This window comes from Bos indicus, chromosome 12 (genome assembly GCF_029378745.1).
Source record: "Bos indicus isolate NIAB-ARS_2022 breed Sahiwal x Tharparkar chromosome 12, NIAB-ARS_B.indTharparkar_mat_pri_1.0, whole genome shotgun sequence".
NCBI lineage: Eukaryota > Metazoa > Chordata > Mammalia > Artiodactyla > Bovidae > Bos > Bos indicus.
In genome coordinates this window covers 81,893,542-81,920,883 of record NC_091771.1, presented here as the reverse complement: position 1 = coordinate 81,920,883, position 27,342 = coordinate 81,893,542, and the positions used below count along the sequence as shown (strand labels likewise).

At 40.7% G+C, this 27,342-nt stretch overlaps 3 protein-coding genes across 7 annotated transcripts in view; all 3 read left to right on the top strand.

Annotated features, from left to right (window-relative positions):
* The first annotated feature begins 397 nt into the window (after window positions 1-397).
* On the top strand, window positions 398-13,590 carry POGLUT2 (protein O-glucosyltransferase 2). 2 transcript variants are annotated; one of them, XM_019971686.2, is made up of 10 exons: window positions 398-857; window positions 2,437-2,642; window positions 4,434-4,639; window positions 4,810-4,887; window positions 5,243-5,415; window positions 5,537-5,774; window positions 8,171-8,380; window positions 9,061-9,150; window positions 10,540-10,647; window positions 13,358-13,590. In XM_019971686.2, exons 1-10 carry the CDS (start codon window positions 676-678, stop codon window positions 13,373-13,375), a joined length of 1,509 nt encoding a protein of 502 aa, XP_019827245.2. In that variant the 5' UTR covers window positions 398-675; the 3' UTR covers window positions 13,376-13,590. The 2 variants fall into 2 exon arrangements, with proteins under 2 accessions (XP_019827245.2, XP_070656566.1); XM_070800465.1 differs by lacking the exon at window positions 398-857 and adding an exon at window positions 956-1,130.
* Window positions 13,591-15,217: 1,627 nt separating this feature from the next.
* Window positions 15,218-21,867, top strand: TEX30 (testis expressed 30). Of its 2 annotated transcripts, XM_019971687.2 has the most exons (7): window positions 15,240-15,339; window positions 17,690-17,847; window positions 18,440-18,513; window positions 18,994-19,224; window positions 19,992-20,040; window positions 20,546-20,751; window positions 21,399-21,867. In XM_019971687.2, exons 2-7 carry the CDS (start codon window positions 17,721-17,723, stop codon window positions 21,570-21,572), a joined length of 861 nt encoding a protein of 286 aa, XP_019827246.2. In that variant the 5' UTR covers window positions 15,240-15,339; window positions 17,690-17,720; the 3' UTR covers window positions 21,573-21,867. The 2 variants fall into 2 exon arrangements, with proteins under 2 accessions (XP_019827247.1, XP_019827246.2); XM_019971688.2 differs by lacking the exon at window positions 17,690-17,847 and having other exon boundaries at window positions 15,218-15,339.
* A 142-nt stretch (window positions 21,868-22,009) lies between these two features.
* CCDC168 (coiled-coil domain containing 168) overlaps window positions 22,010-27,342 on the top strand; it is a 47,087-nt gene continuing 41,754 nt past the window's right edge. For 2 of the 3 annotated variants that reach the window (XM_070800457.1, XM_070800459.1), the window contains exon 1: window positions 22,010-27,172. In XM_070800457.1, the coding sequence (XP_070656558.1) occupies window positions 26,903-27,172 (270 nt within the window). In that variant the 5' untranslated portion in view covers window positions 22,010-26,902. The remainder of the gene's footprint in view (window positions 27,173-27,342) is intronic. The other variant, XM_070800458.1, reaches the window with a different exon arrangement.

Genomic DNA, 27,342 nt, shown 5'->3' with positions numbered 1-27,342 from the left:
CGGGTTTTACACCTGTCCTCTGCACGTGCGGAGGATATGGTGGCAGTTTTTGTTTTGGGTTTTTTTTTTTTTTTTAATCTTAGCTGCTCCTCCAAGACGCGCGTGCCCCTTAATTGGGCATCTACTGTTTATCTGTCCCCTGAAAGCGGCTACCGCGAAGTAAATAAACGAGCTAGAGAAGGTTAAAAAAAAAAAAACAAAAAACCTGGCAGGATTTCCGCTAGCCCAGCCGCGAACTACACGTCCCAGGAAGCTCCGGCGCCAGGACGCGTGTCCACTCGGCCATCCACTCGGAGGAGGCCTTACTGAGTCCCGGCCGACGCGCGGGCCAATCCCCTCGCCCTGCACCTTGGGCTGGAACCTGAGACGGGCTCGCCCCCAATGATGCTACAGTTACAGAAGCAACGCCGGTTTGTCATTGTCCCAAGAAAGAGGAGCGGCGTGCTTCTTGTCCGTTTCAGCAGAACTGCTGGCATCCTTCAGCTGGACAAGCTTGCGTCCCGGTTGTGACCTTCTGGGGGAGACCCCCGCGCGCGAACAGCACAGCCAGAGACCCCCTCAGGGAATCTCGCCTGCTGTTGAGATCGGCCGACGCGCCCCCGCCCGAGCCGCGGCTGGCTGCGTCCACCTCTTCCACTTCATTTATCCGTGGATCATCTTGAGTCCAGCTTGTAAATGTTTAGCATTTTGCTGCTTTACTGCTTCTTTCTGGCGACCGTTCCAGCACTGGCCGAGAGCGGCGGAGAGAGGCGACTGAGCCCGGAGAAAAGCGAAGTATGGGGTCCCGGACTCAAGGCAGCCGTGGTCCTTCCCGCGCGCTATTTCTACATTCAGGCGGTGGACACATCGGGCAAGAAGTAAGTCCGCAATGGCTCCATGACGATTTTGGAAGGCAGATCAAGCTTTCTGCTTCTCTCCTCGCGTTCTGTCCTCCCAGAACTCGTTTCTCCACAGCAGTTTAAAATCCAGGACACTTGGGGGCTATTCACATGTCTCTGGAATTTATCCCCATCCTACTCAATTTTTCTCTGTAGCTTTAGAAATCATTTCGAATTAGCTCTTCTCCTGGCCCTTTTGAAGGGGAGTCCTACATGAGTGCTGAACAAACAAACCCCTGTACTTTGCTTAAGGTATTCTAAATTTGTTTCTATTTAAATTAATTTATTATTTATTTACTTTGTGGAAGTATAGTAGATTTACAATGTGTTCATTTCGGCTGTACAACAAAGTGGTTCAGTTAGATCTATACATTCTTTTTTATTAAGTTTTATTGGAGTATAGTTGCTTTACGATGTGTGTTTCTGCTAGTACAGCAAAGTGAATCAGCTATACATAGACTTATATCCCCTCTTTTTTGGATTTCCTTCCCATTTAGGTCACCACAGAGCACTGAATAGATTGGGGTTGACATAGATACAGTCAATCCCAATACCGGTAGGTATAAAATAGATAACTAATGAAAACCTAGCACAAGGAACTCTTTTCTAATTTTTGCATAAATTGTTATAAGGAATTTGAACTCAGTTGTTAGAAAGTAGTTGGCTTCACCTTTTTCTGGTGCTGCTGTGTTTTCAGGTAGACCTCTGCACTAAGTGTGTTTTGAAACTCAAAATGAAAAATAAAACACTATTCATAATTTTATGGTTGAGGCAGAAAGTATCAAAATATGAATCTCCTGTGTTTGTTACAACTTTATTTCATCCCACTGCATTCAACTATCCCACTTGTGCTTGAAACTTATTTGTAGAGTTCACATACCTCTGACATGATTGTCTTTTTATATTGAAGCTGTCTGTGTATATTTTGTTGGCAAAAGATCTTGGGAATAAGAAGTTTTCCAAAGAAAAGGAACGTTATAAATTTTGTCACTTGGTTATAAATAGTATGGTTGGGAAACTGAGTACCGTCTTAATCTTAACACCAAGAGCATGCCCTCAAAAGAAAAAAACCTTTTATACAACATCACTTGGATAATATGCTAACTACTAGCTTTTTCCATGGCTGAGTACGATTTATAATAGTGATTTTTTTTAAAGAATCATTGAGAGCGATGTTTCAGAAAACCATTAGAGGCATCATTTGATCACAGATTTCCAGATGTGATGGACACGAAATAAATAGTAGGTTAATAGGACTGTTTTTATATATGAAATGCATAAGGATGTTCTGTGTTTACAGAGATTAGTAGTCTTAAAATACCTCCTTCTAATTTTGTAATAAAACTGATTTAACTTATCTTGACCATTGTCATCCTCTTTTCCTTTTCATCTCCAATCCATCCTATTAATTCTGGTACTGAAAGCATAAGGAAAAGGAAGCAAGCACATATTAGGGGGAGGATATAGAGAATAGTCAGGTTCACAGACTGGAGACCATAGTCTTTGTACGTTTGTTTCTTAAAATAATCTTTATGTTTCTCTGTTCTTCCCATCACAGATTCACATCTTCTCCAGGTGAAAAAGTGTTCCAGATTAAAATCTCAGCCCCAGATGAGCAATTCACTAGAGTCGGGGTCCAGGTTTTAGACCGAAAAGATGGGTCCTACATAGTAAGATACAGAATGTACGCCAGCTACAAAAACCTGAAGATAGAAGTCAAATTCCAAGGTCAACATGTGGCCAAATCTCCATATATTTTAAAAGGTAATGTGGAATATAATTTCAAAACAACAGTGTTTGAATACAATATTACCGGTCATTCAGTCAGTAAAAGCAGGTTAGCCTGATATTTTTTCACTGGAAGAAAAGAAATTTTGTTATTGTTTTTCAGTTGCTAAATCAGGTCAGACTCTTAGTGACCCTATGGACTGAAGTTGAAAGCTAAGTTGAGAATCCTGGTAGAAGAAAGAAATGCAAGATTTGAATGGAAATTGTAATTCACTAAAGAGGAAAGAACTTAATATATTCTTTAATATGAACTTAATAGTATTAAGTTCTAGTAATAAAGAATTTGCTTCTGGAAGATGCAACATTAGCAAGAACAATCAAGCTATATGGTCATAGCTGGCACTTTCTTAGTTAGAGACGTATGACTTAAGTAACTGATGAGTGTCACTGAAATTTGATCAATCACTTCAGGAAGAAAGGGCTTGATAGAGATAGTGAAAGTTGACTGTAGTTTTTTTGGTTTTGTTTCAATGCTATTTTTCCAGAGAAATTCTCCAATGTTTTCTTATATAGGATAAGTGTACAGCTTTCTTCCCTAAAGCCATATCATTCCATATCAGCAGACATATATCCTAAAATATTAGAGAAGCAAGGAGAATACAGACACACAAATCTTTCTTGACCCACTGCTCCAAGAAAGGCAAACGTTTTTGTAGAAAGTGTCTAGGTTCCTTCCCCTCACTCCACTAGGACCACACGGTACCATATAACCTGCTAAACCTTAAAAAGATGTCCCATTGTCTCCTACTGCCTGGGTCAGGTGACAATCTGAGAATTATAGAAATAAATGACAGTGAAATCTCAATGCAGATTCTATGTTATGTTAGTATTATTTCTAGACACATGTAATTAATTCATAGTATTAGTGAAATGGGTGTTTTGAAGATTACTTTGCTTCTTTATATTTTTTTAAAAAAAACTACTAACCATAGTAGGGGTGCTTTATTTACTTGTATTGTTTTTTTTTTTTTTTTTGGCCTCACCTCAAGGCTTGCAGTATCTTAGTTTCCCCACCAGGGATCAAACCCAGGCCCCAGCATCAGAAGCACAGAATCCTAACCACTGGACCATCAGGGAATTCCCACTTGTATTGATCCTTAGGATGATTTACCCATTGAGAAAAGTATATTAGACATTTTAAGGACTTGCTTGTATAACAGACCATTGAAATATTAATTCCTTATCACTTTTGTCTTTCATTAAAACAGGGATATGCCTCTGATATCCTTTTACCAATGTTTGGTTATTCTTAAGTACACAAAACATAAAGAGTAATGCTTTGCGGTACAACAGAAACTAACACAACATTGTAAAGCAACTATACTCTAATAAAAATTAATTAAAAAAAAAAGAATAATGAACTATGGGGACTTCCCTGGCCGTCCAGTGGTTAAGACTCACGTGGGTTCCATCCCTGGTTGAGCAACTAAGACCCTACCTGCCATGTGGGAAAAAAAAAAAGAGTAATGGAGGGACTATGGAAGCCACTTAGAGAAAAATGTAGTACCATTAGCTTTCTTTTGAAGTCATGCCAAGTGGACTTTACTGTGAAAAGATCTTAAGACCCAACCGTAAAAAGCTGTCAGAACAGATGTACTCACTATTCCCCAGTGTAATAGAAAGGTTTCTCTTTTTAAAATAGGTTTTCCATCAAATTGCCCTCCCCATCTGACTAGGCAGGAACTGAAGTCATGCTACAAATATCTGTTACCCATTTCACACGCTGAGTGAGATTGTGCCTGTACCCTTTGCTCCCTGTGTCATCAGGGCCGGTGTACCATGAGAACTGTGACTGTCCCTTGGAAGACAGTGCAGCCTGGCTGCGGGAGATGAACTGCCCAGAAACCTTTGCTCAGATTCACAGAGATCTGGTGCATTTCCCTACTGTTGACCCGGAAAAGATTGCAACGGAAATCCCAAAAAGATTTGGACAAAGACAGAGCTTGTGTCATTACTCCTTGAAGGATAACAAGGTGCAGTTGCTTGTTTGTCTTGGTGATGTATTTTTGTTTTGGCCATGTGGCTACAACTTAGCTACATAGTTTTATTAAAATCATTCTGCTGATCATTGTGATAAGCTTGATCTCAGTGAAACCAAAGCGTACTTTTAGACTAACGGAATAAACATGGAATTGTCTTCCAGGTTTATATCAAGACTCACGGTGAACATGTAGGTTTTAGAATTTTCATGGATGCCATACTACTTTCTTTGACTAGAAAAGTAAGTATTTCTTTTCTCTTGTGTATAATGGACCATTTAAATCCAGGTTTTACATCATAGTCTTCCCAGCCGGCACAGTGGTAAAGAATCTGCCTGCACTGCAGGAGACCTGGGTTCAATCCCTGGGTTGGGAAGATCTCCCGGAGAAGGAAATGACAACCCACACCAATATTATTGCCATGGAGAATTCCATGGACAGAGGAGCCTGGCGGACTATAGTCCGTGGGGTCGCTAAAGAGTCAGACAGGACTGAGCAACTAAACAGTAACAACAGCAGTGGAGTTTGGAGTGATAGTGACACGGCTGATGTGAAAAACGATACCATCATTTTAACACTCTGGCTTCCTTGTCCTAGGTGAAGATGCCTGATGTGGAGTTTTTTGTTAATTTGGGAGACTGGCCTTTGGAAAAAAAGAAATCCAGTCCCCACATCCATCCGATCTTTTCCTGGTGTGGCTCCACGGACTCCAGGGATATTGTGATGCCCACCTACGACTTGACAGACTCTGTCCTGGAAACCATGGGCCGGTGAGAGATGGGTCGCAGACAACCCAGAGCCTTGGTTTTCTTTCCTTGATGAGTTTTTTCCCGACACCCCTTGAGAGGCGATGGTTTGGGGGAAACATCTGTTGCACTGTCTGTCTTCCAGAGTCAGTCTGGATATGATGTCCGTGCAGGCCAACACGGGTCCTCCCTGGGAAAGCAAAAACTCTACCGCTGTCTGGAGAGGGCGAGACAGCCGGAGAGAGAGACTCGAGCTGGTTAAGCTGAGCAGGAAGCACCCGGAGCTCATAGACGCTGCTTTCACCAACTTCTTCTTCTTTAAACACGACGAAAGCCTATATGGTCCCATCGTGAAACACATTTCATTTTTCGATTTCTTCAAGGTATGACATCGTCCAGAGCCAATGCTTTGTGATTTTCCAAATACCTGCATTTGAGTGCTAGGTCACTTCAGTCGTGTCGGACTCTTCCTGACCCTATGGACTATAACCCACCAGGCTCCTCTGTCCACAGGAATTCTCCAGGCAAGAATACTGGAATGGGTTGCCATTTCCTTCTCCAGGGGATCTTCCCGACCCAGGGATCAAACCCATGTCTTTTATGTCTCCTGCGTTGGCAGGCGGGTTCTTTACCACTAGTGCCGCCTGGGAAGTCCCACCTGCATTTGATGGGTGGGAAATTAAATTACAGGAGATTGAGTGAGTGAGTGAGTGATAATCATTGCTCAGTCATGTCCGACTCTTTGCAACCCCATGGACTGGAGCCCACCAGGCTCCTCTGTTTATAGAATTCTCCAGGCAGGAATACTGGAGTGGGTTGCCATTTCCTTCTCCAACAGAAGATGAGAGGTGAGCACAAAATTTTAGGAACATCCAGGCATGGGGCGCCAGGGACTAACCAGCCCCTAGCAGGCAACCTGGATTGTACTCAGTACCTAGAAAAGTGAAAGTGTTAGTTGCTCAGTCCTGTCCAACTCTCTGTGATCTCATGGACTGTAGCCTGCAGGCTCCTCTGTCCTTGGGATTCTCCAGGCAAGAATACTGGAATGGGTTGCCATTCCCTTCTCCAGGAGATCTTCCTGACCCAGGGATCAAATGTGGGTCTCCCACAATGCAGGCAGATTCTTCACCGTCTAAGCCACCAGGGAAGTCCTGACTCAGTATCTAGACCTGACATGAAATATGCACCAAGGGAGTTTGGGATCTGGGTAATTTTTCCTCCATCTGACCTTCAAGAGGAGCACATTTTCACCCCAAACCCTTTTTTTTATTTAAAAATACGTGTTAGTGATTTTATAAATATTTCTCCCCTGAGCCATAGAATCACAATAGACTAAAGAAGGAATATAAAGCAGGTGTCTCTTCCCTTCTGGTAGGGAAATGACTTGGAATCCAACCAGCTGTTCTGCTCAAAAACTCTGGGTATTCTACACTCTCTCTGTGTCTAGAATGTGGGCTGTTCCTGTTTTCCCAGGGTTGATCCTTTTTCTGACAACTCTCCTTTCTCAAGCAGTGAGGTATACCACCCTGATCTCTAGACCCCCAAGGGATTTTGAAGCCCCATGTGGTGAAGGGTAGTCAGCCATCTCCTGCAGGTGGGAAGGTCAGTGATTGATGAGCTCTGCACAGAGGAGCCTGGTGGGCTACAGTCCACAGGGTCGCAAGAGGCAGATGTGACTGAAGCGACTTACTGCACAGAGCACAAGAAAGATGGCCATAAGCTGAATAATCAGTTTTTCTTCCATATGCATGTCACAGAAATTTTGGAAAGAAATGGTTACAACCAAAGAGAGCTGATTCCAGCCATTCCTCCTCCGAGAGTGTCCTGTCAGACCTTTGCTTTCTTTCTGTTGTACCTGTTGACTTTGTTGCAGCTTAAAACTATTGACTAGGACATCCCTGGTGGTCCAGTGGTTAAGAGTCTGCCTTGCAACATAGGGGATGCAGTTTCGATCCCTGCTCTGGGATCCCATATGCTGTGGAGCAGCTAAGCCCATGTGCCCCAACTAGACAGCCTGCGTGAAAATCACATGTGCCTCAACCAAGACCCAGTTAAATAAACAGATAAATATTTATTGACCTCTGCTGTGCTGGAAATACTTTGATTCATAGATGTTCTTGCCCCAGAGCTTGTTAATTTCTTTAAGAGCTGGGTGTGCCCACCGGATGTTTCAAAGGTATGGTTAACACAGTTTAGAATGTGCCATCAGTAGGTACTATCATGCCATCGATAAAGTAGTCACATGCGTACTAAGTCACTTTAATTGTGTCCCACTCTGTGACCCTGTGGACTGTAGCCCACCAGGCTCCTCTGTCTATGGGGATTCTCCAGGCAAGAATACTGGAGTGGGTTGCCATTTCCTCCTCCGGAGATCTCCCCAACCTAGGGATCAAATCCATGTCTCTTACGCCTCCTGCATTAGCAGCTGGATTCTTTACCACTACTGCCACCTGGGAAGTAGTCGTAATAAATCTAATTTCCTTCACTGGTAGGCTTTGGACAACAGTTTTATAATTTTATTGGTTGCTCCAGCGTTAGACTTGGGGCCCCTTCTTGAAATTTGGGGGAACATCAAAATAGGCCCTACATCTAGGTCAGTGTGTTATGTATACATATAAATAATTAATAGCACTTACTAAGTGGCAGGAGCCAAGGACAAAATCTAGCCAGTTTGTATCTGAGGATGGTGAGGTTTGATGTGTGGAAAGAGGAGGAGAATAAAGAAGAGTGGGGAAAAGGGAGTTTAATGGAGGTTCTTCTGCTGTCCTGCGGTTTGCAGCATAAATACCAGATCAACGTGGATGGCACCGTGGCAGCCTACCGCCTGCCGTATCTGCTGGTTGGTGACAGCGTGGTGCTGAAGCAGGACTCCATCTACTATGAACACTTTTATAATGAACTGCAGCCCTGGAAACACTACATTCCAGTTAAAAGCAACCTGAGTGATCTCCTAGAGAAACTTCAATGGGCAAAAGATCACGATGAAGAGGTAAGGTCAGTCTCTTTCCAGATATCACAGGGTCATTTCCATGTCTTGTGCCTGGAAAGCATTCAAGATGCTTACATGGAGACCCTTCCCGTAAATGGGAAGCCACATCCGCATGCATAGCACAGATCCCTTCAGGGTAAAGCCAGGCACAGTGGCTTGGATTAACTGCCCACTCTGCACATGACACGAAAACCTAACCCTTGGCCTCGATTTTGGTCTCACTCAGTTAGATCTGAGCTCCAAGCACCGCCTCCCCTCCCCTAGCAACATGAAGATAAAGATGGTCAGCCTGGCAGGGGAAGAACTAACTGTGCCATGGATTAAAATGAAGGATTGCATGAGAGAAGCTTCAAACGAATTGTCTGCTAAAAATTATTCAGGCAGTGCATTAAGCTTCATCTTGCATTGACTTTGCAAAGTCATTGTTACTTCATTTTGTGTCCCTTTGCTGTCCTGGAGAGGCCCATTCTAGAAGGCCCAATATGACTTCTTAAACTATCAAGTCTTAAAAATCTCACTTTGATTTGAACACACATCCTCTAATGTTCCCTTTACATGCAAGACTTCAAAGATACTGTAGCCACTATTTTCCCACCAAAATGTACTTGGAAGATCACTTAGCATATGTCTGCATGGGGAAAAATATGTCTCATTAAAGGATATTATTCTTGCTCCTATAGGCAAAGAAGATAGCCAAAACAGGACAAGAATTTGCAAGAAATAATCTCATGGGTGATGACATATTCTGTTATTATTTTAAACTTTTCCAGGTCAGTATTTTCTAAGAAAATAGAAATATTTGTAATTGTTCATGTTAGTAGCAAGTAATGTTTCACTGAACAATTTCTAAAAGTATTTTCGTTAAGGAGATACATATATACTCTGTAAGTGAAAGTCAGGGATAAATATTAAATTATAGTGAAAATGAAGGATGCTAAAGAATAGCTAATGGAGAATGCTACAACCTTAAGGGAAAGGTGTTAATGTTAGAACTGTGTGGCATGTGGTTAGAAAATTGGCCTCTGAGCCTACAAAGTTACTGTGCATGGATTCTTATTTGTTCTTTGTACAAAACTGCTATTTTGTTGCTGTTTCTTTTTCTATACAGTGCAAGGTATGTTTGGACCTGTTGTGCTGACCCCATTGGGCCATAACTTTTCTTGCAATTTGCCTTTATGGACCTACCCATTTAGGGATTGTAGTCAAAGCCTATCTGACAATTTGAAAGGTTCTTTTTTTAAAAATGCAGTCGTAAGCATGTAATTTGCTAATAAATAGTTCTAGATCTAAGTCAGATTGTTTTAATCTCAGAGTTGCAGAATTCTAGATATTGAGTCCAATGTCTCAGGCTCTGCTACAGAACAAAGTTGGTCGTTGCTGTTCCGCTCCCGCTTTGTAACCTTTCCTAAAGAGTGATGAATTATGTAAACTAAAGAAAGAACTGGGGGCATTTGCTAATCTGAATTCCTAAAGAGCCACAGGTTATTAGAGTTCATTCATTCAACTCACATGTACTAGAGCATAAGCTCCTCGCCCAGAACTTAGGACAGGGAAGCCCATGATGAATGAAGACGTGACTGAGGCTGTACCAGCTGTGGTGGGTCAGGCAGAAATAGTCTGTCCTCAGATTCTCAGTTTAGGGAAGATGGGAACACAGGCATTTTCACTATGTGGCAGAAGATGAAAAGAACTACCATGAAAGAGTCATATAAATGAAGAGTAGACTTAGGAGTGGGGACAGTCACCTCTCAGAAGCTCTGTCGTGGGGTTTTAAGGAGGGCCTTGCACTTCATAACTTGACACACGTGACTTAAATGGACTGAGTTCTAGCACACTCCAGTGTATCTCATTTGGTAAGTGCACCTTATGTTGTTGTTCAGTCACTGAATCGTGTCTGACTCTTTGCGACCCCGTGAACGCAGCATGCCAGGCTTCACTGTCTCCCAGAGTTTGCTCAAACTCACGTCCATTGAGTCAGTGGTGCCATCCAACCATCTCATCCCCTGTCACCCCCTTTCCCTCCTGCCCTCAATCTTTCCCAGCATCAGGGTCTTTTGCAGTGAGTCAGCTTTTTGCATCAGGTGGCCAGAGTATTGGAGCTTCTGCTTCAGCATATTAAGTGCTAAATAAAACATGCCTTTGTATTGTTGCCTATACAGGAATATGCCAGTTTACAAGTGAGTGAGCCCCAGATCCGAGAGGGCATGATGAGGGTAGAACCAGAGACCGAGGATGACCTCTTTCCCTGCACGTGCCACAGGAAGAAGGTAACCGGAACTGACTTCCTAGCCAATGTCACAGGAAGAACTAACTATGATCCGAGTCCTCATTCTCCCCTTTACTCATCTAGTCAGGCAGCAACTACCCAAGTTCCTCCTGGAGCCTCTAAGCAACTCACTTTAGCAGAGGCAGAAAAAACAGTTACCAAGAAAAGGCAAAAAAGGAAAAAAAAAAAAACAAAAAACAGGTGCTAAGATGCAGTGAAGTGAAGAGACATAGGAGCTCCCAGCAAAGTGGAGGGAGGCCTTTTTTATTGTGAGAATTACAGATCATGTAGCATTTGAATAGATATTTGCGGTTTGCAAAGCATTTTCACATGTATCATCTAATAGCCTCATCTCCCTATGAGATAGTTTCTGCAAAGTTTATCATCCCAGTTTAGAGATGGAAAAATATATAACCATGATTATTCATGTTAACAGATTATTCATTTAAAAGTGATCTCTGTTAATACCACTACATTACTGGGCTTCCCTGGTGGCTCAGATGGTAAAGCGTCTGCCTCTAATGCGGGAGACCCGGGTTCGATCCTTGGGTCTGGAAGATCCCCTGGAGAAGGAAATGGCAACCCACTCCAGTACTCTTGCCTGGAAGATTCCATGGATGGAGGAGCCTGGTAGGCTACAGTCCATGGAGTCACAAAGAGTCAGACACGACTGAGCGACTTCACTTTCTCACTTTCACTGATTTCGTTTATAAAAGGCAGGCTCGCGTATGGACTTGGCAGGCTAAAGAGGACCTTAGCCGTCACCCAGTAAATGCCTTCATTTTATAGTTGACAAAACCAAGCCCAGAGAGGAATTTAGGCATTTTATAGGTAACAAAACCAAGCCTAGAGAGGAATTTAGCTCAGAACCATCTATCTGGATTATAGCAAAACAAGCACGAAAAACCAGTGTGCCTTCTTCAAACTGTGTGCGTGTTTGTGTGTAAAGACACTGTGGCAGGGGAGGGTTGTTGCAATTTTAGTTGTTTTCCATCTAAGGGAATGTATATTGTATGAAAATTACTATATAATGGCTTGGCATTCTTTTAAACAACATCACCATGTCTGTGAATGGACAGACTCAACATTGTGCGTTGGAACCAGAGTTGAGAAGCAGATTTTGCAGTTAACCATTTCTGCCTCCCAAGCGAGTATAAAAAAGAATAAGGTGACTGCCAGCTCTGGTGGTGTGATGGAACCAGCTCATACAGGCTCATGTGTGCGTGATCAGTTGCTTTAGTCATGTCCAACTCTTTGTGACGCTATGGCCCAGGTCCAGTCCATGGGATTCTCCAGGCAAGAATACTGGAGTGGGTTGCCATGCCCTCCTCCAGGGCATCTTCCCAACCCAGGGTTCAGACCTGCATCTCCTGTGTCTCCTGCATTGCAGGTGGATTCTTTACCGCTGAGCCACCAGGCAAGTCACATACAAGCTCACTGATTGTTAAATATTTAGGAATTCTGCACAGCGGTTAACCTTTGGTAGCTTGGAATACACCTGGTTGCAGTATTTACACCATGAAAACAGCACCTGCTGAAATTAGTTTTATTTTGCTTCATTTGCTTTTGTTTTGGATTTGCCTCTAGCTAGCCTTCAGAAGTGGTACAGCATCAGTGGTCACCCCTCTCAAGTGTTGCAAGGCCACAGAATCACTGAAAACCAGTTTCAAAACAGAAATGGCCAAAATTGGAAGGTACTCCCACATGGAGTTTGATTTGGTATCAGAATGAGTCTGTTGGCTCCAAATGAAACTGGGTGGCTGCCTTACTCCACTCCTCTTTTTTTTAATTTATTTTTATCTCATAAGTGAATTTGAGGAGTGCCAAATGATTCCCCTGATTGGTAGAACTTATGGCTAGAATGATAGCTTTATTGATTTTCCCACCCGCCGTGTCTACTCTGGCCATTCACTGATACCGTTCAGGACACAAGCCTTTACCATAATACAGACCCCTAAATGTTCAGGTTCCCACCAATGAGACTTTACCCTTGCTGCTGCTGCTGAGTCACTTCAGTCGTGTCCAACTCTGTGCGACCCCATAGACAGCAGCCCACCAGGCTCCCCATCCCTGGGATTCTCCAGGCAAGAACACTGGAGTGGGTTGCCATTTCCTTCTCCAATGCATGAGAGTGAAAAGTGAAAGTGAAGTCACTCAGTCGTGTCCGACTCCTAGCGACCCCATGGACTGCAGCCCACCAGGCTCCTCCGTCCATGGGATTTTCCAGGCAGGAGTGCTGGAGTGGGGTGCCATTGCCTTCTCCAGACTTTACCCTTAGATGATTTCAAATAATAATGATTTCAAATAATAAAATCCTAAAATTTTATTTGAATCCTAAAATTCAAATAAGAAAGTCCTAAAATCCTCTAGTGATGACTCGGCTTTGTTTATCCCTTTTTTAATCTTTGTGTGCTTGTGTGCTCAGTCGCTAAATTGTGTCCGACTCTTTGTGACCCTGTGGACTGTAGCCCACCAGGCTCCTCTGTCCATGGGATTTTCCAAGCAAGAATACTGGAATGGGTTGCCATTTCCTCCTCCAGGGCATCTTCCCCACCCAGGGATCAAACCCGCATCTCCTGCATTGGCAGGCAATCTGAGCCACCAGGGAAACCTCTTTGTCTTTAGGGGAAAGTAATTAATAGACTAAATGTAAGCCTTCTTATTCATGGAAAACTTCTTGATGGCTCTAAATATTTGTTTCTTAATTGCAGACCAAAGATGAACTGTGATATGCAAAATACCTTTCCTTCAAATAGTGGTGCTCTGAAGACTCTTCTTAAGTGAAAAGAAGAATGTCTTCTAAATACTAATTCCATGGACAGTATAAAATCTGCTCTATGATTGTCTGAATTATGAAGATCTGTTTCTTCTTATGCAGTATTCCCACGACAGTCATTGGAAGTACATTTTTAGGATTTTATAATAAAATCACTTTTATTTTAAAGGCCTGTGTTGTGCTCATCATTAGCTGTGTTTGGACCATGGAGCAGTAAAAAAAAAAAAAAAAAAGGGTGTCTGAGTCCTGAACTCAGTCTGAAGCATGTCAAAAGCCATCACCTACCTAGATACAGTTTACATGACAAAGCAGTAAACTTCTGACTTGTTTACACTATTATTTTAGATAATCAGTCACTCACTTAATACTAATTAATACACCTTCCAAGGTTTTTTGTAATCTGGCCTCTTCCTGTATCCATCACAAATGTATTTTATTTAACAAGTATTTATTAAGCACCTAATATGTGCCAGGCATTGTATTAGGTTCTACAGATACAATAGTGAACAGCCACTATCTCTTCTGAAAGAAGAGTGAAATAAACAAGTAAAAATAAATAAGCAGGGCAATTATGGATTGATTAAAACAGTTATTACAGAGAGAAAGTGGGCTTAGTGGTGGTGGCTAGAGATCAAAGATGCTACTGACTTCTCACTGTTAAGCAAAATATTTGTTATGGTTAATGATAAACAACCACTACTAAAATATGAAATTTCCAATTATTAAAAAGGAAGCACATTAAAATTTTATTAAATGCTTTTCAGGCATCTATTTACATATTCATGTTTAATGGTGATTTATTCTGTTCCATTAATCCATGATGAACTACATTAATACTATTCTCATTTCGAAACATTATAGAACCTCCATTATAAAAACTCTAGTACATCCAATTATGTATTATTTTAATGCATGGATGGAATAATCATGCTAATATTTAGCTAAATCTGGCCCACCACTTATTTTTGGACAGCCTGAAAGTTAAGGATGATTTTAAAATTTTTAAATGGTTGAAAAAAATCAAGAAAAGAATAGTAATAACATGTAAAATTTATCTGAAATTGAAGTTTTGGTGTCCATAGTTTTGTATTAGTTTCCTATTGCTGCTATGACAAAGTATTAATACCAAACAAGAGGAATTCAGTCTCTTAGGGTTCTGGATTTGAGAGTCAGGAATCAGTGTTTCTGGGACAATGGCGATGTATTTGGAGGGCTGGTTTCTTCCTGAGGCTCTGAGGGCAGAATGCCTTTTCTGGCTCCTAGGGGTGTGTTTCTTGTGGTTCTTGTCTTGTGGCCCCTTCATTTTCCCAGCCAGCAGCTCAGCATCTTCAAATCTGTTTGTCATCACACTGCCTTCTCTCTCTGAATGTTGCAGCACTGTTATTTATAAGAAGTCAAACAGTGGAAACCATCCAAATAGCCATCCACCAGTGAATGGATAAACAAAATGTGGTTTATCCGTAAAACTGAATACTACTCAGCAATGAAAAGAAACGAGTTATAAGGAACAAAGTACTATTAGATATGATACAATATGGATGGAATCTTCTTTTTCTGAGGCAGCAAGCGGTGTCTTAGCCTTATGGCCGGTGCACCTGCTGGAAGGGAATGGCTGGGACTCCGAAGGATCCTGAAAGAGGAAGTCGGGGGTGAGGCAGCGAGGGGAGGCGGCCCGACAGCGCCCCCTCGGGCTGGGCAGCAGACACCGCCACAGCACCGGCGGCAGGGGCGGGAAAACTCCCGCTCCCAGCGTGCCCCGCGCGCCAGCTCGCGCGCCTGGGGGGCGGGGCCTGCGCGCGCCTGCGCTGTAGCGGGACGCGCTGGCGGGCGCGGCGAGGCGGTCCCTTCGAGTGTGGTAGTTCGCTCCCTGAAGGGAGTGAGGACGGTTAGGTGCTGCCGGCCACTTTCCCGTCCCTGGTAAGTGCGGCGGCTGTGGCGGCGGCGGCGGCAGTGGTCGGGGCTGCTACTTGGGAACGGCTTCCGAGGGCTTTCCGCGGTCCCTCCAGCGGCGTTTCGGCCTCGCGGCCGTCGTCCCTCAGGGGCTGTTGGGCGGCTCCGTGAGGCGTGAGGCGTCGGTTAGGTCCCGCGGGCCGCGGCAGCTGGGGCTTCGGCCGGCCGGTCGGGAGGCTCCTAGAAGGGACGGTGAGGGCGGGGCGAGCCGGCCTCCGAGCGAGGATCTCCCGCGCGCCGGCCACCGTGCAGCCCCGACGGGCGGAATCGGACGGTCCTCGGGCGCCTTTGGGTCCCCAACCCCGGGAAGCCTGACCTCGAGTTTCTGCCTTGTTCCGCTTGTTGTCGAGGCGGCCCGGACCCGCGACTCCCCTCAAGGACTTGAAGTCTGACAGTTGCCGTTGCGTTTTCCTCGCGATTTCCAACGTTCCGCCCGGACGAGGCGGATGACGCAAGAATGTTTTTTTTTCCAACTGAAAGTTAAGGGGTGGTGGCATCCGATCATCCGGCTTCGGATGTGGTCTCTGTCGCATCCTGACGACAGTAGTCACACAAATCACTCTTGAAAACGCCCACAAGCGTGGGCACGCGGGTCCAGACGGTGAACCGTCGCAGCCTCTCTCCGAAGTTGGTGGCGTTTGCTGCCTTTGAAGACACCGAGGCGGAGCCAGGCTCCAACCCCGCCGCCCCTTCTGACCCGCTAAACCCGAGATTTATTAGCTAGAGCCGGCTCACTATTGCCCTTATAGTCCAGCACGTGTTGCACTGTTGGCAAGGACAGGCTGTCCGTCACGCAAGAGTGGCGTTTGCCAGAAAAAAAGAACCACGAGCACCCCACTTGTTGAGGAATAGAGCATTCTAGGTTAAGAGAGTGGGTTGAGGACGTGTATCTAATTTTACTCCCTGAAATCTCACTGAAAGTACAGTAAAGGGATTTTCAAAAAGACACAAACCCACAGAGATGAAGAAAATGGGAAAGAAACAATAGCAGTAAAATACTGGGCTCCAGAAAGCAAGTGTCGTACAATTATATATATATATATATAAGAAACAAAATCTTCAAAATGTGCAGAAACTGGCAGCACGGGACACTTTGGGAGCTGGCAATGAAAGGAATGGTGCTGGGGATGGATGTGCATGGCTCAAATAAAGACCACTTAGGTGAGGTCTGTCTGAGAAGTAATTAGATAGCAAGCTCTCCTTCCCCGTTTCATACTGGTAGGATACTGCTTCTCTCCCACCAGGAGACTGGAGGCTCTTCTCTTGAGAACATAAAATGGGATCTTTGAAGCTGGGGACCCCAGGCACAATTATGAGTCTACGTTTATGAAAACAGACAGTGAAGGCTGAAGCCCTTCATCCTCCTCCTCCAGTTTAAATCCCAGAACTTTTTGCAGCCGGTCTAATACCTTTCAGGCTCTGTATGAGAATTCTACACACACATAACATGTAAAGGGAAGGATCTGTGCAATAAATTAGTCACAGTGATGGCTTCTTGGAAGGGAAAGAAACTTTGTGGCTGGGGGAAAAATGTGAAGAGACTTCACTATTCAGACATTTTTATTCTTTTAAAATAGTGTACCATGTGCATATATTGCCTATTCAAAAATGAAATGTATTTCTTAAATGCAAATGAATACACCCTTTGACACAGGAATTTATAGATATGTCTACACATATGTATTGCCACTCATTGCAGTATTGCCACTCATTGCAATATTGCTTTAGCAAAAGATTGGAAACAGTCTCAATTTTAATTAATAGATTGGTAAACCATTGCAATATTGCCACTCATTGCAATATTGCCACTCATTGAAATATTGCTTTAGCAAAAGATTGGAAACAGTCTCAATTTTCATTAATAGATGGTTGGTAAAATAAATTTTGTACAACCCTCCTTTGGAATATTTTGTAGTCATAAAAAAACAATGAAATAAGCTCATTGTATAAAAAAGAGTAATCACAAAGATATATGTTGGGGAGGGGGTTCAGAAAAAATATATCACTAGTTTTATAAAAAGATGTATGTATGTATATATGTATATAAAATACCTAAAAGATAAGCAGAATACTGATTGCCTTTGAAGAGGAGATCTGGATGGTAAGGCAAAAGTGGAATTAGGGAGAGACTTTTCACTGTATACTTTTGTACATTTTGAACATGTTATTCAGTGAATAAATTAGTAAATGTTAATAGGAAAAAAATTAATGATCCTGATGTTAAGCATATCCTGAACAATACACTACGGGAAAGAATACTGTGTAACAACCCTGAAATCTTAGTGGCTCACAGCATTTCATGCCCTTGATTCTTCAGGTAGACATTTCATGGTTCTTCAGTGGTTTAGATGTTGATTGGACTAGGCTGGACTCCAGACTTCAGTTTTGAGTTCAGATCTGCTCCATGTATCTTCATTGTGGAACCCGGGCTGAAAAGGCAAAAATACGTGGAGTGTACTTTTCTTGGGGCTGAAGGTGAGAGTTTAAGAGCCCTTCTGGAAAATTTGCCATGCTTCAGCTCAGAAGTGGCACACTGAAACATCTTTTGGTTAAAGCAAGTCACATAGTCAAGCCCAAAGGCAATAGTGTGGAGATTTACATTCTGTCTAGTGGGAGGTTTCTGCAGTCTCAGGACAAAGGATGTGGATGTCTGCTTCCACTGCAGGGTAGAAGAAGAGTTGGGACCAGTAAAGACGAAGGAAATGGGTTAATAGAAAGATGCTGTGAAATTAGGTTGAAGATAGTTGGTTGAGAACAAAGATGCTTAGGAAAAATACGTATTTATATGTACCAAGATATAGCATCCTACTTTGATATGAGTTTTCTTATAGAATGCATATTATGGTATCACATTGACTTAGATAACATCTGCCAGCCCCACACCTGGCCGGCCCTATAACCAATTCTGAATGACCATTGGAATGAAAATAATGTAGATGTAAAGATTTCAGTTCCTAAAGTAGTTATATATAAATGTCTTTATTTTAGCTACTAAATATTCATTCATAGTTCTTGTATCATATCCATGTCTACCAACCCACCTTTTACAATAGAATCTTCTTTTCAGGGAGATGTCCTTTGCTTCTCAGATGTAAGGCACTTAAAGATTGTTATTCAACAGTGAAAATGAGTCATACAGAGGTAATACATATTTTCATATATTCTGCATCTTCAGGGTTCCTTTTTTTTTTTTTTGTAGTCATATGGCTCCAGAATAATTTTCTTATTTTCAGCTTGTACTGTGAGAAACAGTATAGCATTAGTGGTTAGGAGTGAGAACTTTGGAGCAGACTGCCTGAATTTGGATCTTGGCTAGTGGATATATAACCTTGGGCACATGATATAACGTACTGTGCCTCAGTTTTCTCATCTCTAAAATGGAAATTGTAACAGTACTTACCACAGAATTCTTAGAAAGTTTAAATGAGTTAATATATAAAGAGCAGTTATGATAGTACCTGACACAATAAGTACTTAAATATAAATTATTATTAATATTGCTTTTTATTTTGAGGCTGTGATTTGAATCATTTGTATTGCAGAACAAACCTATATAGTTATTCATTTGTCTAAATAGTCAGGGAAGTTAATTTTTGATCCCTTTATTCTCTTGAATTCCAGGTAAAGTTAAAAGTACCTTTTGGAAATAAATTGCTAGATGCTGTTTGTTTGGTACCTAACAAGAGCTTAACATATGGAGTCATTCTTACACATGGAGCATCAGGAGATATGAATCTCCCTCATTTGACATCACTGGCATCCCATCTTGCCTCTCATGGGTTTTTTTGCCTGAGATTTACCTGTAAAGGCCTTAATATTGTACATAGAATTAAGGCATATAAATCAGTTTTGGTAAGAAAATTTCTTTATATTTACTTATAATAATTCTATTTTTTAAATGCACAGTAAATTGACAAATTTTATTAGTCATTTGGTTTAATTTTAAAAACCCTAATGAATATTCTTAGAAACTCAACAGTGTGTGAAGGCTGGGTAGTGGTCAGATTGCTCTTTTTTGCCATCAGTTTTTATAGGGATGAGTGCTCACATCATAGATGTTTCTCCATGATACTGCCAAGGCATCTACTTATGATGTAATTTCCTTCTTGGAATTATATAACTTCAGCATATACAGTTCTAGACAGTTAGCCTCATATGCTGTGAGTGTACAAATAGCATGATTTCCATGTTGGAAACTAAAATCCCTGGATGAAAACCGAAATTTCTTTTAATCCAAATTACTTCAAGCGTGCTAAGTTTTTCAGAGCTTTAAATCAGATGTTAGTTGTAGCATTATCAGATTTTGCCTTAGTTGGAAGCTTTTAACTGGCTCTTTTTTTCCCCTCCAAATTTTTTTCTTTAAAAATGTTTTAGTACTTGAATATTTTAGACAGTGTTTTTTTTCACATATTTGCATGTATTACCCAATATATGACTTGATAGTGAAGGCATGACCAGAAGAGCAAAGAACTGGTTACCTCTTCCAAGTAAAATCCCTTAAAATTTTGTGGTTGTCTTTGTAAAAGTTTTATACACTCTAGTAATGATGAGAAATATGTGTTGGTTTTTCCAGTGGAATATAGGAGAAGAACTGATGGTTTTTTGGTTGATTTTTCTAGAATTACCTAAAGACCTCAGAATACAAACTTGCAGGTGTTTTCCTTGGAGGTAAGTTGCAATACTTGTGAATACTTGTTTTAAAATCTACTCACATTAATACAGGAATAGGTAATCAAGAATTAAAATTAATGACAGGAATAGAGTTAAGGATTTTTTGTTTTGTTTTGGTAAGTCACGTCCAGGTATAATAACATCAAGGTGCTTTAATATTTAAATCGAATTTAAGCCATATACATATGTATTATAACCCAAAGACGTCTCCTTTTATTATATTCTTGAATCATCCTCTGAACTGATCCCTTCACAAGGTTTGTCTTTACCTCTTTAAGTATTCTTTCAATAAATAATTATTCTTTTTTTTTAGATTTGATTTAGGATCAGTTTTTAGCTCTTCACAAGTCTGTGGGTATTGAGGCTTGTTAATTGCCACCTTCTGTTAAGTATAGATAAGCAATATGATGGATGCATAGTAAATTAAATCTGCCATTATCATCACTACTACTTTATGTGAATGTCTGTATTTCAAACTGAACTTGATTTTAATTGATTTTAGGTCGTTCAATGGGCTCAAGAGCAGCTGCTTCTGTACTGTGTCATATTGAGCCTGATGATGCTGATGATTTTGTTCGAGGTCTCATTTGTATTTCCTATCCACTGCACCATCCAAAACAGCAGCATAAACTTAGAGATGAAGATCTCTTTCGTATAAAAGATCCTGTACTGTTTGTGTCAGGCTCAGCAGATGAAATGTGTGAAAAGGTGATTATGACTTGCTGTTTGTGTGAATGAAAGAGAATGAAAGAAACATCTTGGGAACAAGATGCTACCTGCAACATTCAGTCTCTTTAAAAAGATGCTGATTTTACTATGCTCCTTTTATGTCTTTGGTACCCTGTTACTGAGGGGAATCTAAAAACTATGAGCGTACTGACAATATTCAACCCCTTGTAATTAGGTGATAAATGAATTAACTCTTACTTAGCAAATGAAGGGTTAATATCTGAATCTTGTGAATTTGGGATTACTAGACTGTATATTTGTTTTATCATTTCAACATTTAATCACATTCTTCGAATTTGTTATAAAATTGACCCTTGAAGAAAAGTAACTTGTACATATTACTAAATTTCAGTGTCTTTCCCAGAATATATAATTTTCTTGGGAAAAATATTTTTTAGAAGAATTTTTTGACTTGTCAAGAATGAATGCTTGATCTGTTCTGTGGTGTTGCTATATGTAAGAAGTCTGTATTGTCACTTCTTGCACAATCCATTGCCTCATAAGTTATCTTTAGAGTAGGTTTTAATATTTAGTGAATGGATGCCAAGTATAGGTGGGGTAGGAGAGAGTAAATATGAAACACCAATAGGGTATTAGTCTAGTATCATCTTCTTTTTTCCTTTTAGAACTTGTTGGAGAAAGTGGCACAGAAAATGCAAGCTCCTCATAAAATACACTGGATTGAGAAGGCAAATCATTCCATGGCAGTGAAAGGACGATCAACAAATGATGTTTTCAAAGAAATAAATACACAGATTTTGTTTTGGATCCAGGAGATCACTGAAACGGACAAGAAATAATTGTCTATAAGTTAAAGGCTATGTTATTTTGAATACAAGTACAGTTAATTTGTTAAAGAAGAGCATACTTCTCAGCATTATGAGATATATTTCAGACTAATTTAATGTCCTTTCATGTTACCCCGTTTTGAAAACACATTTTAATAGTGAAATTAATGTTCTTTATAAAATGTCTCTTGAGAGTACTGTCATAGTTGTATAAAGATGATGTACAAATATTGAAGGTGGTCTAAATATAATTTATTTTCTTTAATAAGTTTTGAAAAATTAAACGTTGAATTTTGTTACAACAGAACTTTTGTCTCATTGCTGTGCAACTCAAACAGTGCTCTTAATTGTGCAGAGCAGGGTCATCTTTATGAAGGAAGAACAATGCTTTAGTAAATTTAGTCAGTTTTATAGAATGTATACATCTAAGTCACCTAATGTTTTATTAAATCTCAAGGGATAGATGAAGATACATTTTCATATATGGGGACTCTGAACATTGTTTTTAGAATAAAGTAACAACTTTTATTGAATAAATGCTTACTGAAGGTCTGTTACAGGCAAAGCTTCATTAGGTTTACAACAGTGATTAAACGTGCAGTTTAATATAGTAGGGGAACTTGATGTCTAAAGCTCTCTGATTAAGGAGAGAATGAAATGAGTAAATAGTGGAACTAATATCTGTGTTGTATCTAGACAGAGTTAGGGCTCTTAATTTTGCTTTGAGAAGTGCAGGTATCACTTGGACTAGACTTCAGGGTATTGAGTTAGATATGAAAAACTTAGTTTCTATATTTCCTGTACAGAATGCAAAAAATGTGATGAGGCTGATGATATATAGTATAAGTTTGTAGTGAGCAGTGGTTCTCTACAGTAGGAAATTAACTCCCTGAGTACCCTACTGACCTCAGGTTAGGCCGTTCCGACAGTCAGGGCAGCCTAGGAAGCTTTCAGAGTTTTCAGGTCCCTTGTTTCTCCTGCCCTGATGAAGTCAATGGATTTTAATTTTTCTAAATAGTGCATAAAGAACAAAAATCTAGATAACTAATGTGTATATTAGATATAATGTGAATATTAGAATCAAATGTACTATTACAAAATCAAAATTTCCATGTCACTCAGTGTATAATAGTTATTTTTTGACTGAATTTCTTGAATGATGCCTTAATTTTTAAAAATAGTGTATAATTAATACTTAACTTTTAAAACAAGACTGATCAAAATATTAACATAAAAAATACTTAACCAGAGCTAACAAATATAATAATGATCTATTACATGTAAATCAATTGGCAAATAATATAAACCAGGGAAAATACAAAGGAAAACTTACTAGAATGCAGACTACAGTATAAAAGTACAATGAAGAAATAGATTTGAAAGGTTACTAACCAGGCTTTGTAGTCATAATATTCAAGTTTCACACTAAACTATAGGCATAATATGGATGACCATTCAAAGATACTACTGCAAATATAAGGATAACGTAGAAGTTCATTTAAAGTTGGTTTTTCCCTGACCTGAGTTGGGCTTCCCAGGTGGCTCAGCAGTAAAGAATTCACCTGCCAGTGCAGGAGATGCATGTTCGATCCCTGGGTTGGGAAGATCCCCTGGAGAAGGAAATGTCAACCCACTCCAGTATTCTTGCCTGGAGAATCCCATGGACAGAGGAGCCTGGTGGATTATGGTTCATAGGGTCGCAATGAGTCAGACATGACAGCACAACTCAGCTTTCCCTGAGTTACCCATAAGAAACTACTGATTGATGAAATAGCTTGTCATTGGAGAACTGTGTACCAAGCCATGGGTGGGGATCACATAACTGCATTTTTGGTTGTCATGACTGGGGTGGAGTGCTCCTGGTACCTCGCAAGAAAGGGATTCTACTAGCATCCTGCCATACACAGGACAACCAACCACTACAAAGAAGTTCTGGTCCAAAATGTCAGTAATTCCTAAGTTGAGAACCTTGTCCTTGACAAACCAGCTTTGAGATTTATCTTTAAGTCCTTTCTCCTTCACGTCAGCTTTTCTACACCACCCCTGAATCCATTTGCTTTCCTTTTAGTTACCAAATCCTATGTTTTCAGTATCAAAGTCTGATTCTACCCCCATTTTGTTTACACTGCCTGGTTTACAAGCCAGGCCCTCATCAATTCACATCTGTATAGTTACAGCAGCCTAATTCATTTTACTATTGTCTGCTTGTACCAGTAAACCATTTGACACCTTTAACTCAGAAACTGTTGGTGGATCTCCAAAGGTGATTGTTAAGGTTAAAGACCTTAGTTCAAGGTCCTCCACAATAGGCTGTACCAACATTTTAACCTTATTTTCTTCCCCCCATACTCTCAACCTATACGTAGTACTCCAGCTAAATTCACTGCACAAAGTTTTGGAACAAAGTCTTTTCTGCCTTTTCTTCCTGAAACTTTTGTTAGTCTTTGTCTGCTACCAATCATTCTCATCCTTTAAGGCCCTTAAGTTCTCTTTACCACTTCACAGCTTTTCTTGAATTACCCCAACCAAGTATCTCCTTGAAAGCCACATATCTTCTCTCAAGAAGTAATGCTCAAAATTCTCCAAGCAAGGCTTCAACAGTACATGAACCGTGAACTTCCAGATGCTCAAACTGGATTTAGAAAAGGCAGAGGAACCAGAGATCAAATTGCCAACATCTATTGGATAATTGAAAAAGCAAGAGAGTTCCAGAAAAACATCTGCTTTATTGACTACACCAAAGCCTTTGTGTGGATCACAACAAACTGTGGAAAAATCTTAAAGAGACGGGAATACCAGATCACCTGATCGGCCTCCTGAAAAGTCTGTATACAGGGCAAGAAGCAACAGTTAAAACCGGAAATGGAACAACAGACTGGTTCCAAACAGGGAAAGGAGTATGTCAAGGCTGTATATTGTCACCCTGTTTAGTTAGCTTATATGCAGAGTACATCATGCAAAATGCTGGGCTGGATGAAGCACAAGCTGGAATCAAGATTGCTGGGAGAAATATTAATAACCTCTGATATACAGATGACACCACCCTTACAGCAGAAAGCGAAGAAGAACTAAAGAGCCTCTTGCTGAAAGTGAAAGAGGAGAGGCAAAAAGTTGGCTTAAAACTCAACATTCAGAAAATTAAGATCATGGCATCTGGTCCAATCACTTCATGGCAAATAGATGGGGAAACAATGGAAACAGTGGCAGACTTTATTTTGGGGGCTCCAAAATCACTGCAGATGGTGACTGCAGCCATGAAATTAAAAAATGCTTGCTCCTTGGAAGAAAAGCTGTGATCAACCTAGAGAGCATATTAAAAAGCAGAGACATTACTTTGCCAACAAAGTCTGTCTAGTCAAAGCTATGGTTTTTCCAATAGTCATGTATGGATGTGAGAATTGGACTATAAAGAAAGCTGAGTGCTGAAGAATTGATGCTTTTGAACTGTGTTGTTGGAGAAGACTCTTGAGAGTCCCTTGGACTCCCAGGAGATCCAACCAATCAATTCTAAAGGAAATCAGTCCTGAATATTCATTGGAAGGACTGATGCTGAAACTGAAACTCCAATACTTCGGCCACCTGATGCGAAGAACCGACTCACTGGAAAAGACCCTGATGCTGGGAAAGGTTGAAGGCAGGAGGAGAAGGGGATGACAGAGGATGAGATGGTTGGATGGCATCACCGACTCAATGGACATGGTTTGGGTGGACTCCGGGAGTTGGTGATGGACACAAAGAGTCAGACACGACTGAGCAACTGAACTGAACTGAACTGAACTGAACAACAAAGCCCTGGAAGCAGAGACTCCTCTTTACCTCTATGCAAACTTAAGCATTAATAGGAGTGGTAGATATTAGCGGTATACTAATTAACGGGTTCAGTGTCATCACTTAAAAGATCTTAGGAACGAACTAGAGAGTTTCTTCATGTTAAAATGTTGAATCCCCTTTAAGGTAGTAAACATTAAATGAATTTAATTTCTCTTGCCATTGGTCAAAAGAATGAGTATTTCATTAGCTGCATTAAATATGGAAAAACCCAGCAGAATAAAATCACCCTGTTTGTATATATGGAAGGGGAGTCAGAGAGGAGGGTGTATTTTACCCTAGAAATGCCTAGAGGAATTGTTTGTTCTAGAACTAAGGAATTCCTATACCATGCATCCCAGTGAGACATACTTTGCAAAGACAAACCCCAAGATCACAGTTAAACCTAAATTAAGATCCTAAACTTGTAGGATGTGTCATTGATCTCCTCTCTAATACTCTAGGTAGTAAGAACTCAAGAAATCTTTCTTGCTCTCAAAGTTATGCAACAGAGAAGGCCTGAACAATTAACTCTGGTGTAAAGAACTCTACTTCTTTCTTCAGCCCACCTTGAACAAATGAAGACAACGGAAGTATTAATTCAGTACATCTTCCAAAGGAAAGTGCTCTAAATCCAAGGTAGTGTTAATATTTTCACTAACAGTCCAGATTGTTTTGTATACTTACAACTCTTAAGACTTTGGTTCTGCCCCACCCTAATTCTGACATCAGCAAGCATCACAGGTAGCTATTCCTTGGTATCACCAGAAATAGAGTAAAGAGGAAATTCACCAGGAGACCATTCCAGAACCCACCAAATCTAACTTTGGTTTTCAACATTGCAGTAGATTATTGAAGAGGAACATTGCTGACAGTCACCTCTAACAAAAAGAAATATAAAATGAGGTGTTCTATTTTAAGAAAACATCAGGCTGGCCCCCAAGAGACAAGCTGTTATCTGTCCTGCAGAGTGACAATGAAACATACCAAAAAATTATTTGGTATTTATCTGAAGTTCAAATTAAACTGCAGCATCTAGTTTGTGTGTGTGTGTGTGTGTGTGTGTGTGTGTGTGTTAATGCTAAATCTTGCCACCCTACATTCATGTTTTCTTGATAACAAGTATAAAATACACTTCCTGGTTGTAAAAGAAAATGGTTTGGTCCAATTCAAATTTGTTCTACATTTTTAAAAATTACAGTATAGTTATAACCCAACTGCTAAGGAATTATTTATAGAATTATGGGGGGGGGTGTGAAATTAATGGAGGATTATTTTTTTATTAAAAACAACTACAGATAGCATCATACATGTCTCACCAGTGAACTTGCATTATTGCTCAAGTAAGTTGATATGAGCTCAGTTAAATACCCACTATGACACGTACCTCACTTAGACCCAGAGCAGTCACTACTATACTTAACAAGGCACTGGGCAGCACTGGGCATTTTTTCCTGGCAGAACATTGCACATGGTTATGAGATGGGCATACCACCTTGTTGTGTTTTGGGGCATCCAGAATCAAGGGCTTTGGAATGAAGAGATCCATCTATTTCATATATTACATAACAATGTCAAAGCGATTTTATTTCTTTAAAAAAGTGGTGCAAGGTGGATTGGGAAATGATACATTTTTGACATTATGGGAACTTCTAGAGTCCTGGACTTCTCAAAATAATTGGATGGCAATCTTCTTTATAATTTTCCTGGGAATTATTTTTGAGATCATACTCTTAAAGATTTGTATGTCCTTTCAGAAGAAGCCTGCACTTCCTTCAGAAAAGGATAAGTCAGATGTCCACAAGGTAAGAAAAAAATGCTTGATTTCCTTTTCCAAGATTTTTCAAAATAACTCAGAAGAATAACTTATAAAATTGTGTAACTTTGATATTTGGATTACTCTAACTGGGGTCGCAAAGAGTTGGACACGACTGAGCGACTGAACCAAATTGAACATTTTATTGTCTCCCTTGAC

What these genes read in the sequence shown, in the direction of transcription:
- POGLUT2 (XM_019971686.2), top strand. Translation starts at nt 676, where the DNA reads ATGTTTAGCATTTTGCTGCTTTACTGCTTCTTTCTGGCGACCGTTCCA. An exon ending in ATCTCCATATATTTTAAAAG is followed by an intron (nt 2,643 to 4,433) that starts GTAATGTGGAAT and finishes CTGTGTCATCAG; the next exon opens with GGCCGGTGTACCATGAGAAC. An exon ending in CAAAAGATCACGATGAAGAG is followed by an intron (nt 8,381 to 9,060) that starts GTAAGGTCAGTC and finishes TTGCTCCTATAG; the next exon opens with GCAAAGAAGATAGCCAAAAC.
- TEX30 (XM_019971687.2), top strand. Translation starts at nt 17,721, where the DNA reads ATGTTGATTGGACTAGGCTGGACTCCAGACTTCAGTTTTGAGTTCAGA. An exon ending in TACTTTTCTTGGGGCTGAAG is followed by an intron (nt 17,848 to 18,439) that starts GTGAGAGTTTAA and finishes TCTTCTTTTCAG; the next exon opens with GGAGATGTCCTTTGCTTCTC. An exon ending in AGGCATATAAATCAGTTTTG is followed by an intron (nt 19,225 to 19,991) that starts GTAAGAAAATTT and finishes TGATTTTTCTAG; the next exon opens with AATTACCTAAAGACCTCAGA.